At 34.8% G+C, this 13,696-nt stretch overlaps 1 protein-coding gene across 1 annotated transcript in view; it reads left to right on the top strand.

Moving 5' to 3' along the window:
• Positions 1-12,906, top strand: part of LOC128873958 (uncharacterized) — a 61,067-nt gene extending 48,161 nt beyond the window's left edge. Inside the window, exons 3-6 of the mRNA XM_054118049.1 lie at positions 1,842-1,977; positions 7,001-7,134; positions 11,074-11,308; positions 12,348-12,906. Of these exons, the coding sequence (XP_053974024.1) occupies positions 1,842-1,977; positions 7,001-7,134; positions 11,074-11,308; positions 12,348-12,424 (582 nt within the window). The 3' untranslated portion in view covers positions 12,425-12,906. The remainder of the gene's footprint in view (positions 1-1,841; positions 1,978-7,000; positions 7,135-11,073; positions 11,309-12,347) is intronic.
• Positions 12,907-13,696: the final 790 nt, after the last annotated feature.

Here is a 13,696-nt window from a genome sequence, read left to right on the forward strand (position 1 = left end):
TTGGTTATGTGTATGAGTAAATATATCTTTTTTAAACTACCATTATAAATAGTTGAATATAAATGAACAGAATTAATTTCTATTCTTAATATTTTTACTTACTCCTCTGTAATGAACTACTAAGAGTTATTTGAATTGAACCCGAAGTTAGGGAACAAGATAAGAAACAACATTACTAATGGAACGACATAACGAGTAGGTGGAATGAAGTAGGAAGTACCAGACACCGCTACTTCGAATTTCACAAATGATAATTGTAACTATTATCAGTAGGCTGAAATAACCAGACTGCCACGGTGTGAAACGTTGGGCTTGGCTGTAGCGATACGTAACTGCTTGTCGATAGCATATATTTGACCCACCCTACTTGTTTCCCAGATAAACATTCAATCCGTAATTTTACACAGTTCGTTTTCCTCCCTCTATGTGTAATCTCTCGCATACACGAGCAGTGCCTTGCGCTGTTATATTTTCCACAGTTGAGCTGCAAAATTACACATCTGTTTGGATGCTCATGCGGAAACATTGGGACGGGACGAAACTTGCTATTTCAACGAAAATTGCTTTCTTCCGTTCCTTGGTATTTAAAAAAAAAATTGAAATAGCACCGCGTATTCTTCCAAAGTTAATGCCGTTTTCCATCCGAATGTTAACACGGCTATCGATCGCGTCGATAATCGACCTCGAGGTAACCGATCACCTATTTCTTTCAATTTTCTGTCTAGATTCAAACATTTGTTTAGAGCTCTTCTATTCTGGAATACTGGCAGAGTAAAAATTCTTTTATTCTAGAGAAAGTGTGAAAAATAAAAACTATTTCAAATTTCTTGTCTATATGTAATTAATAATAAACAAAAGTGAATATAAATGAACATTATGACAGTGTCCAAGTGCCACGAGCATCGCGCGGGACGAAAATTAATTGCGTGATTTATCGCTGCCATCAGCAACATTAAATTAATTGTTGTCGTGAAGTATTGTTTGTCGCGAACGGGTGAATGAGCAAGGATGTCAAAGCGGGCCCGTAAGTGCGATCGATTTGCAATAAATGGTACACACGTCGTTCGTGGCGTTCGTTTCATCCTGTAATCATCGATGCTAAATGGACTCGAATTGCGTCGATAAGTTACGTCAGTGTGAAACAGGTGCTTCGTAGTACGCCCATTTTGCCATTTTTATTCAATTATGCCCATCGTTCCAGCACAATTACCCCTAATATGTAGAGACAAGTATGCTCACTCGACTGATACTAAATTGACACAAACTGTATCGATAAATTCCACCGACCAAATGATAGCTAGGCATTCCATCGATTGATTTATCAATTTATTAATTTATTAGTTTAATTGTCTTCCAGCTAAACTGCAGAGATGGGCAGAATTATATTCGTGGAAATCGATGATGAAAAAGTAATGTACACCGATTTATTTGCAGCATTTATTCAATTGGACATCATTTGTGTCATAGTAATATCACATTTTATAAATGTTTCATTGTAAAACAAAACTGGCTTACTCAAAACTAATATCTAGTCGATACTTGTTTATAATAACAACAAGCATTTGTTATTTTTCCCCCTTTCAGGTTTATAATAGTGTAACTCGAAAAAACGTAACAAAATATTATGTATAATAGCATAACTGAAAATCGTCCTTTTCCGACATTTCCTTCTACTAATTTCGATTAGTTACCCCTACTTACTTATCAATTGCAGTTATCATCCCATTTCTTTGATCTTTCCACCCAATATAAATTTTAGATTTCTTAAAATCACTAATTCGCGTGCATAAGCACACCGTTTCCGAATCCTCTTTGCTAATACTATTTATTTCACATTGCAGACAAATCGAAGCGACGCCCACCGTGTAGTTATAAAGGATGTACAGCCAAATTATAGTGGCAAATACCGTTGCGAGGTCTCCGGTGATTTGCCTACGTTCACTACTCTAAGAGTTTCTGGTTACATGCACGTGGCCAGTAAGTATTGCAATTTTACTTTCCATTCATATCGAAACTAAATAGATATCAGAACGTAATATCAAGCCTAGTAGTTAAGCTTCATAATGAAAACCGATTTGAACTCAAGAAGCAGATAATTTGACAAAAAAGAGTGTGATAAAATAGCAAGCATACTAGCAAAGAAATGATCCAATTATTTTATGTAAATTTCAAGTGATTGGATTTTAAATAAAGTATACGTTTTTGTTCTCGCATTTTCATTAAGAACGATATTTAATATTGCCATTCCATATTGCTATACAAAATTGCAACTGATCATTTCACGTATAAAAATATGTTTACAATCAGCCTTTAAGTAGAAGTTAATCGTCTCTGATGTCCACATGTTTCATCTTCTGCTTGTGTTATAAATAATTCATACGAACACTGTAGGTGAGAACAGTTGTGTAACAGTATAATACTAGCACACGGTTTAATATTCGAAAATATGTGTGAAATGAAGTTCTCCTTGAAATGTGAATTATGAGCGTATATGCAAAATTACGGAGAGTTAAAATAAAAATTTTCAGATTATTAAGCAGAGTCTGATGTCAAGTTTATATATTTTCAATACTGTTTAGTCTATAAGCTTGACTATTCCACTTATTATATGCATATGTGTTTTTGGAACTAACAAGAAAATTAATTCATGTTTGAATAATACCTAGTCTTCTAAATTTTCTAGTTTTAATTATAAATATACATTTACATGAAAATAAAAAGTACACACATCCGTAATACAACTTATTAATTATGATAAAAATATATATACATATATATAATCTAAGAAGCATCATTCCAAATAAAATAGTAGAAACATTTATTAGAGTAGGTTTGCTCTTTCCTTTCTATCTCGCATAAATAATAAACATATGTTAAACTGCTGCTCCAACATCTATTTCATTCGTTTTAGCTTTCAGGTTTTTCAAACAAAAATCGGTTAAACCGTGAAATGTACGATTTGAAGCTACCCTCGTTATCATATTTAATTAAGAACTTCCTCCTTCGTATTTCTCCATTTTTCGACGCGAAAATTACAAATGATCACGAACAAAGAACACGTCGTCGAAACTGTAACCGCGGACTTACTGAAAATCGGCAACGACGCTCCGTTGAAAACAAAACGCTCGAGCAAGCGAAAAATTCCCGTCACTTAATCTCATTAAACAACCGAACACGGTGTCATTCACTTCGTCATCTACTTTTCACGGTTCTCTTAACCGAGATACTGTTAATTACCAGCTTCGTTTCAACGATACGTAACCCTAGTCCCTTTCAGAATCACTTCACCTGATTCCCGTCGCGCTGATCCGTTAGTATGCACTGTTAATTTTCAATATAGACGTTGAATGAATCAGGCAACCCGATCGTGACCCGTTACAGTTTCGTGAATTTACACTGGGCATCTTCAGTTCTTGCCACCCGCCGTTCATTATCGTCTCTGATTATTCTACATGGTAACAGACATTGTCGCCAGCAACCGTGGTTAATTGAAACGGCGGAACGGTGTAACGAAATTAACCGAGCCAACGGGAGAAAAGGTAGCAGTGAATTAGAAATGGAGATGTGCAAATATTCCTATCAAGACAAACTTTTAAATACACAAGAGATACATAGCAGTTTGATAATTATTCATTGAGTAAAAATTAGTGAAGACAATAATGCTTTGATTAAAGTCCTCAAACTCGAGGGATGTTTTATGGCATATAAATTTATGTATATATTATTTCACAAAATTATTATATAACATAAAAAGCGTATTCAACATACAAGCTCAAATAAGCGCTTTCTTATCTTAGAGCCTCGTGTGCATGCTACGCAAACCCTGTGTGGTAACAATTTTTCTTCATCAACCTCCCCGCATCACATCGCCAGAGTCTCGCCTATGTTGTCGTTCGTCATCTATTATTCGCACAAAAGGTATGTGCAACATCAAAGCTCGAACAAGCACCTTCTTATCTCAGAGCCTAGCATGCAAAGCTGTGGAAACCCTGCGCGGTAACAATTTTTCTTCATCAACCTGACCCTGTATCACCTTACCAGGGTCTCCCCTGTAGTGTGTTCTTATTCGTCATCTATTATTCGAATAGAATGTTGCCCATCTCCGCCTGAAGGCAAAGTACAGAGCGTCAGGTTTTGTTCCCACCATCCCGTGCTCCTCGTCGAGCGTCAACTTAACGACGCCGCAACCGCGGTAGCGATTCTTCTTTGAGAAGAACGAGGCGATCGCCTCTCCTTTCCGATCACGGATCGCTCGTAAAAGCTCGATAGTGAATCGAGCCGTCGAATCTTGCTTTGTATCCCTCAGACGCTCGCTCTTCCCTGCTCCCCCTGTTCTCCCTCCTTCTCTTCTCCATTCTCACCAGACGGGATGATCGCCCGCATCCACAGCATTACGAGACACGTTTAAAATGATAATCCCACCGACGGTCGTGTCCTTGAGAACTGCATCGGGACGAACCACTGCCAAGCTAGGCGGAAGTCATTCAGCCCGAAGTCGGACAATACTTTGACAGTTCAACTGCCGCTAAAGGGAAATTGACTGCCTTCTGCGGATGGTATAATGATCCCCCGAGATATACATGACGTGTTATGTGTACGGAATACTTTACCACGCGCGGCAGCCTACGGTGAAAAGCTCCCAGCCAACCTTATACAACAATGGCGCGCCGCGAGTTTCCAGGATTCTGCAATTCATAAGGACAATGATAGACGGAACCGAGCGAACGCGACACCAAGGACTGGTTCGAGTGTTTTCGTTCAGGGATTGACAATAAATGGTGTTGTCAAGATGATACAACGTTGGTCAGAGTCGCTGGACTGGGTGTTAGGAAGCTTTATGTACTAAAAGATATTTACTCGAAGGGAAGAATTTTTTTTTCAAGATTTAAATATATATTTCAGTCGAAGACATAGCGTAATTTTACAGTACAAGTATTGAACTCGATGTTTAAATGTTTTTGTTAAGATATATTTAAGAATGGACAAGGTACAGGAAATCTTCAAGAACATTTTTTTTTTTTTTTCGGTGTACAGGATAACTGAAGAAGGTCTTATCTGAAACGTGCCAAATTATTCTGTCAGAATATCAACGTCAACATCTGTTAAACGAACCGAAGATTTTTTTGAAATATATATTTTTACCAAAATGACAGTGAGTTTACTGAAAACCCTCATTTATACACTTTCAAAATGATCGTTTAACTTAAATAAAATAGCAAGTTTTTATCTAAAAAAATTGCTTTGTCCATTCAGCAGATGTTGACGTCTTCTAAAATAATAATTCGTTTGGTATGTTTCTAATGAAACTGACTAGTAAAAATGCCTTCAATCACAATGTTGACATAAACATTACGAATTTTCTGAAGAAAACTTCTCTTTCTCGTGAAGCACGTATAATTCTGAAAAATGATTGAAGAATGTATTATTTGAAAAAAATAGCAAGTCCTCTCAAGAGTGGCCTGGTTAACGCGTAAACTAAATTTAAGCATTATTCATTCGAAGTTATGTGGACCAAGAGGGAGAAGAGAAAGAAATAAAAGAAAAACGCGAACGTACTGTTTAAAATTCAGCAAGCAGAGTGGCGAAAGTTTTTAATGAGTTTATTAACAAGTTACGTGGCCGCATATCAAGGTAAACCGATTCTATCAAAATAATAAATATCTCTCTCCGTAATTTTCAAGGAAGCTCGACTTAAATGGAATTAGATGTAATAAGTGGAACGCAGGAGCGTGCAAATTATTACAATTGAGTATTTTCTCGTTTTTCCTGTTTTCTGCGGAAATACGAGGAAATTATGGTTAATGATATTCCCATTCATTACTTCGTAATTTAAGAGATATACGAAACCTTTTCGCTAGTCAATTATCGTTTCGCAACTTTTTGCATTTATGATGTTTATTCGCAACTTCTTCTGTTCTTTTGTTGTCACGAATTTAAGTGAATATCGATGTATTTTAACAAACTCTGTTAAACAGTAATAGTTTTAAATTAAATCTTCAGACGATAATTACAATTACTGCAAACGAACTCGGACTAAATGAGAATTTCTAATGACACAAGACTAGGAAAAATACAGAACAAAATACTAAGTTTATATAATTAAAAATAAATGTTTGATACATATACTTATTGATCTTTATTATGTACTTTTATGTTTTATATTCAAATATACATGTATATAATTATATTTTTTATATATTTTATGTCATAAATTTAAATATTTGATTCAGAATAGAAATGTCTTCCTCGCATTTTTCCTTTTCTTACAGAAGTTGTCTCTAAATATAAAGTTCATATTTATTTTAAATTATTTCCCAATTATATTATAATCTTTCCCTCGAGAGGACGTAGGACCAACATCGGCACGTGATTTTCCAATAACATGTATTATGCTTTTATTAAGACCAAAGAAATTAACATTCGTTTAAAATTCAAAAGAAAAGAAATACTTTTCATTTAATTAAAATCGATATATACCAAAACGATAACTCCGCAAAAGAAAACTCGAGCTTTTGTTTTCACAGCTGATATCTACCGTATTACAAACCCATGTAACATAAAAATCCTTGTAACACATGAGTTCTACCCATCAAACTAGCAACTTCGTCGTAATTATCGTGCTTCATGATAGTCGGAACTGATGTATTGCCCGTAGCCTTGCTAATTTGGATTCGATACACGCTACGAAACGCGAGGATATCATGTTTCCTACAATATCTCGGTACATTCCTGGCCTTTGTTCATTGTAGTCCCTATTTAATGCAAGAAACTGAAATGATCGCGGAGGACTCCTTCGCTTGGGCTGCTGAACAATAAATCTCGTACGTGCAACAATGCCTCGTTGGTATCAAAGCGTTTTTACTGACACGCTCGGCATTGTAAAAGCAACAAAGACACGCGATAAAACGTAATAGCTATTCAGCGAGGAAACAAAAGCAGAAGTCATCTCGCGCAAAAGGTCTATCTTCGTCTTTTTACTAAAAGATTCGATGATTTTCAGATCTTCCGAAGGGCAAGCCCCAAGTGAAAGTCGAGAAGAATCGATACGCGGTTGGCGACACTGTGCGTGGAAATTGCACTGTTCCTGCGGGGAATCCACCAGCGAATGTGACGTGGACTGTCAATGGGGTACCGGTAGGTTGATGGATGTAGAAACTTTCGGCCAACTTGGCCCTGGTAGTCTCGATAAACTGTCAGTACTGTAACGATCAATATGTTAGCTCCCTTGCCTGTATTGGCTTCCGTCATCTGCACTGTGAAGCTTATCGAGACGCTTGCTGTTCGCCCTGAGAACGTAATTGGTCATTATACATTTTAACGTGCGTTACTACAATCTCGAGTTAATTTTATTTGAATAAAATTGTCTCCAAGTAGAAATGTTCGAACTGAGAATTTTATACATTTATGGTACAAGAGAATATGACAATATATGCTAAATATAACGAATAGGTATATGCACTAATGCAAAACGAAATATTAACATTATTTTGTTAATTAATAAAATATATTGTATAAAATCCGCAGTCTAGAATTGATTATTATATAAACAACATTTTAATTGATTAAAATTTCTTATAAAATGGTTCTTTATCCTAAGTAAAATTGAATTGAATTATTTGGGAATTGCAATAATGCAAACTAGTTGAGACACAAAATTAGGCACTGGCTTATCTTTAAATAGTTAATTTTTTCATTCAAAAATCAGTCACCGAATTTCAACCTCTCTCTCCTTACGCTGAAAATACTCTTCAGCACTTAGCTGAATTATACAAATTTCTTATAAATATTTAATACCATAAAAACTAAAATTAGGATCAATCAGAGTAATCGATAACAACCCCTTAACATAACTAAAGAAAAAGAGAATCTCCTGCGGTGACGATTCTTTCTGAACTGAAACATACAAAATAAATTTAACCACACATGCACAAAAACGAGTAATGTTAAGTTATCAAATTAAACACACCATAACATTCCAGTATGGAGAAAATTTATACCGAGTACAAAGGTGAGTGAACCTTTCGAGCAAATGAATCAGTTTGAAACAGTTTGAAACAACAGGAGGATTATATGATATTATAGGAATACATATGACGTTTCGTTATGTGACAACATACAACATACAACATAACTGTGTAACGTGTTCATAAGAATGCGGCATGATTGAGGAATCGTACAATCAATTTGCCAGTTCGTGAGAGTTCAACAGCTATTCACCTAAACGACGCGAATGCGACACAGTTGGGAAAATTATCACTTGATTGTTGGCTGTAACTTTAACACATTGTCATTATTATTCCTTTATTTTTATTATGAATTCATAGTAAAAAACAAATGTAAATGGAATTCGATAACAGTGAAAGAAGTGAACAATTTCATCGTTCAGAACATAGAATGAACCTTCCAACCTAATAAATGAAAATTATTAACATATTTGTGGATATTTCTTCAATCATTAGGTTTCAAATGGATAAATTCTAAGGGAAACGTATTATAAATGAAATATCACAACTTCGTCACTATTTAATAATAAAAGTGCTAATACGTATTATAGTTTCGACCAGATGACCAGCTGCATATTAATAACCCTCCATTCTTCATAATAACACTTCACGCTAATACTTAATTGTTATTACCCATGCGATATCCACCAACCTCCAACAAGTTAATTTAAGCAACATCACCTCATTGACTTCAACAAATGAAATACTACTGACAACGGAATGTTCATGTATGGTGCGGTACACTCGCCGGTCGAATAATTAGACTGTATTTTTTTCATGGTCATTTAACAAGCCGGAAGTACTCAATTTTCTTAAGAGAGACATTGCCAGTTTTACTGCAGATTGTACCACTAAGTACTCGTCTAGTGACGTGGTACCAACATGATGGCTGCCCTGTGCATTATGCACGGCAATCAAGGGAGGCATTACGAGAAGCATTAAGACACTTCTGTAATCGGTGGATTGGTCGTGGCGGACAATTTCTGTGGTATGCAACCATGTTCGCCAGAGTTGACGCTACTGAATTCCATAAGGTGCATTAAAAGATAAAGTTCACTACGAAACCTTCTATTGTATACAGTCCAAGCACGTTTATTTTTCATTTTATTACGATGTTCTAGTTGTAAATCCTTCTCAAAACGGAATTGTTTCACATCTACAATTACTAACAGATTAATTAGTCGGAGTACCTGCAATAGCGAGACACACGTAATTTGATTTCGTGGAATAAATATGTGATGGCACAAATGTCTATGACACGAAGGTGAATTGAAATTATTAAATAAAGAGATAGAATAATAAATATGTCTAATAAATAAGTTTTATTCAGTTTTATTCATTCATATTAAGTTACATCCCCATTTATTTACTCGCTTAAAACATGTTCCATTTATATGTAAATTAGTATCATCATTTTATTGCAGAAAATATCTACAAAGCTACAACGATAATGCAATAATTACAGAACGTTGCACGTTATTACGTGAAAACGTACCTTGAGTTAACGAATTAAAAATAATTTCAGTTAAATTGTTCGTGTTTATGCATAAAGAATAATTCAATCGTGAATATTTACTAAAATAATGAATAAAAAATAATTTGTATATAAATATTTATTTTAGTTATTTTAGAAAACTAGTGACAATAAAATGATACATGAATATTTATTCATTTTTTTTTACTAAACATCCAATTTACAATACTATAAATTTATAGATATTTTAACGCATGTATTTAATTACTATATAATGTTTTTTTTCTATCAATTTTTAATTCATCAAAGAAGTATTTACTTATAATCCTGTTCAACTTAAACTAGCTATCAAAATTGAGATTGTATGTTAATTGCATTTCTGGTAAACAGAAATAATCAGTTCTATAAAGAATTACAAGTCGTAGAAATATTGTTTATAATATCTGTTATTAATAATAATTGTACATGAAACTGATAATGAAACTTTAATTTCATAGCGCTCTAGTTTCGAAGACCTTAATATGAAAAATTCTGTTTTAATGCGTCGATGTGGTTCCGTTATGAGTGCGAGGGTGCTTAGAAAATTATAAACATCGCGCGGAATCTCCTCACGGTTTCTCGACTACCAACCGATTTCATTTAATCAGGAACTATAAGTTGGACGTAAGCTAGCAATCTGAAACGGTTTATGGGTACCCTAACAATCCGATAAACATTATAGTTATGGCTGAATATACCGCAAATCGTTTGCGGCTTAAAATCGAAGCGTTACCCCATAAACGAGATATAGAGGAAGCACTGAGAGTACTTTACTTTACGCCGTTCATTTTCTTCGTTTTTATCCTCTATTAACTATAATAATCACAGTACGAAAAGAATAACGTAATTTATGGACTTTCGATGAATTTACGTTCAGTCATCTACGAGTATTTCTACATTTAATAGAAATGAAAGATTCTATATAATTTTGTCATTATTCCATATGGCGATATTTTCAACTATGGAGTATTTAAAAATTATGTGAATACTTTGATGAAATGTAGTTAAATATTTTTTCTGTTTAAGTATTAATATGATTTTTATATACATTGTATATTGGCTGAATCCCAGTATGACCTCAAGTGTATCACATTTTTATAGAAAGAGGCTTTTCTATGATTTAACTTCTCCTGTTTTCATTTAATTACCAACGCGTGAATATGTAATTAGTTTTATGCTTCATACACATGAACATTACCGATTCCTAACTTTTCCATTGACTCAACCTGAAATTATATGCTTCTGTGGCTTGATAAATTAGAAAAGAAAAACCTATACTGTCTCCTCTCCACATGAACAATAATTCTATAATATATTCTTCCGTATCTAAGATAAAGAACCATTTATTCTCAGTGTGGATGTCGTCGATCTTGAATAAAAATAATAAATTTAACGATCAATTGACGATTGGAGTTAGACGATTGTTATGGTATAAATATGTTGCATGTAAATTACACAGATGAACAAGTATTTTGTGATAAATGAAATATAATGTATATTCATTCGTAGTATGAAGGATACGTAAGTTTAATTTATCAGAGCAACTTTGTATTGCAGGTGAACGCCAGCTTCATGATAAATGCGACGGACAAGTTTGGTGACAATCAGCAGCTAATGACTATCGCCGGCCTGGATTTCGAGATTATACCAGACAGCTTCAGCAAAGGCGAATTACACGTGATCTGTCATGCTAACGTCTTTCATTTGTATAAAGAACAGGATGGCGTTCGACTGAACGAGGAACGTCCACGTTTGGCATCTGTACTAGGAACTCGGGAATCTTCCTATACTGGTACGTTTTACTATGGTAATCCTCTCTTTCGAAAGACAAAATTCGCCGATTCGCTTGAAACCGGAATATTCAGGGACCGCTGGCTCGTAAAATCTCTTATTTCGCGGAGATATTTGAAAGAAAGACTGAACGAGGAAAGTAGTTGAATTTCCTGCGTTATTTATGATCCTTCAGATAACATACGACAGAAATTATATTTCTACTTATACAATGATAAAGTGACAATCGTTAATTTTTTTCTCAGGAACTATTGCATAAAATTGAATGAATGTTTTTTCCCCTTAAAGGTATGATTAAGGAAAGTAAATAAAAAAATTTTTTTTGGCAAAAGATATTTCGTCATTTATTTACAAAATAATATGCATGTGTGCAAAAAAAAAAGTTATCTGAAACAGAAAATCGAAAAAGTTTATTAAACTATGTCGTCACACCTATCGTCGGAACCTCCAAGTAGTTGATATTTTGATTTTTACTTACAATTTCACCTGATTTACGGTACAAAAAAAAGTGTTTTTTTTTTCTCTCTTTCACAAGAAACGCTGCCATTTTGTTTATTTTCGATGAAATAAATAAGTGAAATAAATAATATGGTTCCGACCATAGGTGTGACGACATAGTTTAATAAACTTTTTCGATTTTCTGTTTCAGATTAACAGGAGAGCCAAAATCACCTGCGCCAGCGGATAACTTTTTTTTCTTGCATACATGCATATTATTTTGTAAATAAATGACGAAATATTTGTTACCAAAAAACAATTTTTTTTAGTTACTTTCCTTAATCATACCTTTAAGGGGAAAAAAACATTCATTCAATTTTATGCAATAGTTCCTGAGAAAAAAATGATTGAAAATATGCTTTTTTTTGTGCGTTCACAGTTAAATGCCCCCTTAAATGATAGTTTAATATAAGAGCAATTTTGTTAACTGCTTCTCGAGATAAATAATAAAGAAGATATAATATTAATAATATCGATTGTTTTCTTCCGTGCCGTCTATAAACTGTTTATTTAAAAACCATACCACTTCTTTTTGATTTTAGGGAGCGCAATGAAACACATGGAGGGATGGTTCTACTTCAATGTCGCAGTCACGCTGTTCCTGTGCAATCTGAGATAACATCGATGAACTGGACATTGACATTTTATGGATATGATTGTATCGGAATGGAGAGGGCAAATTGTTTGTAAAATTTTGAAATTATTAAGTGCAACGAAGGAGAGGAGAAAAATCTTTCGTTAACATAAATATCGATCGTATGTTATTCGTGTAAATAGGATAAAAATTTAGCGAATTATCTACATGTAATTGCGCATCTGAGCTGCCCCGTTGCAGCCGGATGAATTTATAATCTGAATAACATGTCATAATATTATGTATTAGATTGAAGGTAAATCGCGTCAGATATCCGGGAATTTATTTCAATGATATTATACCGTGTTTTCTATCCTCTGACAATGATTTTGATACCTCTTCTGTAACACTATAGCTAACGAAATGTATCTCACGACGTTTCGAGGTAAAAGCTGTTATTATTTATGAATGAAGTTTTATTTTAGTGAGAAACAAATAAATAATTCACCTTCGTTACTTCCGGTGTCTCTTCTTCTTTCAACCCCGATATCCAACCCCTATTCTCACAACTGCGAATGACAATAGACATGGAATTTAGTACACTCCTGGTTGATTGTTCCTTCGATCTCCCTCTGTACAATCTTAGAAATTAAATACGCAAAGAAGGAAATAAAAGGAAACAAAGTTCCTTCGATTTCCGTGTCTGTCTCTGTCAAGCAATCGATTTAACTAAGAAAATGAAGCTAACACGCGAGAATAGACGCGCCGCAACGCAAACCGTACAATCGATTTACTAGGTCAGTCCCGCTTCCTCTTGGCGAGTCCGATTGAAGAGACAGACTGACGTTTCCGAATCAGTACTCAACTCCCTGCATCTGATCGGGAGCTACCGTAGGATCCGACTCAAGATGTCTCACAGTTAGAGATCTCTCTGCATCCAGTCGGGAACCAAATTGACTCGAAATCAAGATATAAAGAGAAATCTTCTCTACATGTAGTCGGATCATTGCTGGCTCCGTCTCAAGCTCGAGAGTAACCACCGCCACGCTTCACACGAGAGCTTGATCGGCATAGCCGATATAAAGATAGAGGAACACCTCGCAACATAATTCCTGTATCTCTGCCATATACGCCCAAGTTCAGAGGAGATACCTCATCTGTGTCTTTCCCCAAATCATTGTTATATTCGAGTCAGTATAAGGAGAGAAATGAGAGAGAACACAAAGAATCCATGGCCAGTACTAGAGTACTAATTCCATGTTCTTGCGGAAGTGTATCTATAGAGAAACCGGGAGAACTATCGCTTGTACAGCGAGA

This window comes from Hylaeus volcanicus, chromosome 3, assembly GCF_026283585.1.
Source record: "Hylaeus volcanicus isolate JK05 chromosome 3, UHH_iyHylVolc1.0_haploid, whole genome shotgun sequence".
Lineage (NCBI taxonomy): Eukaryota > Metazoa > Arthropoda > Insecta > Hymenoptera > Colletidae > Hylaeus > Hylaeus volcanicus.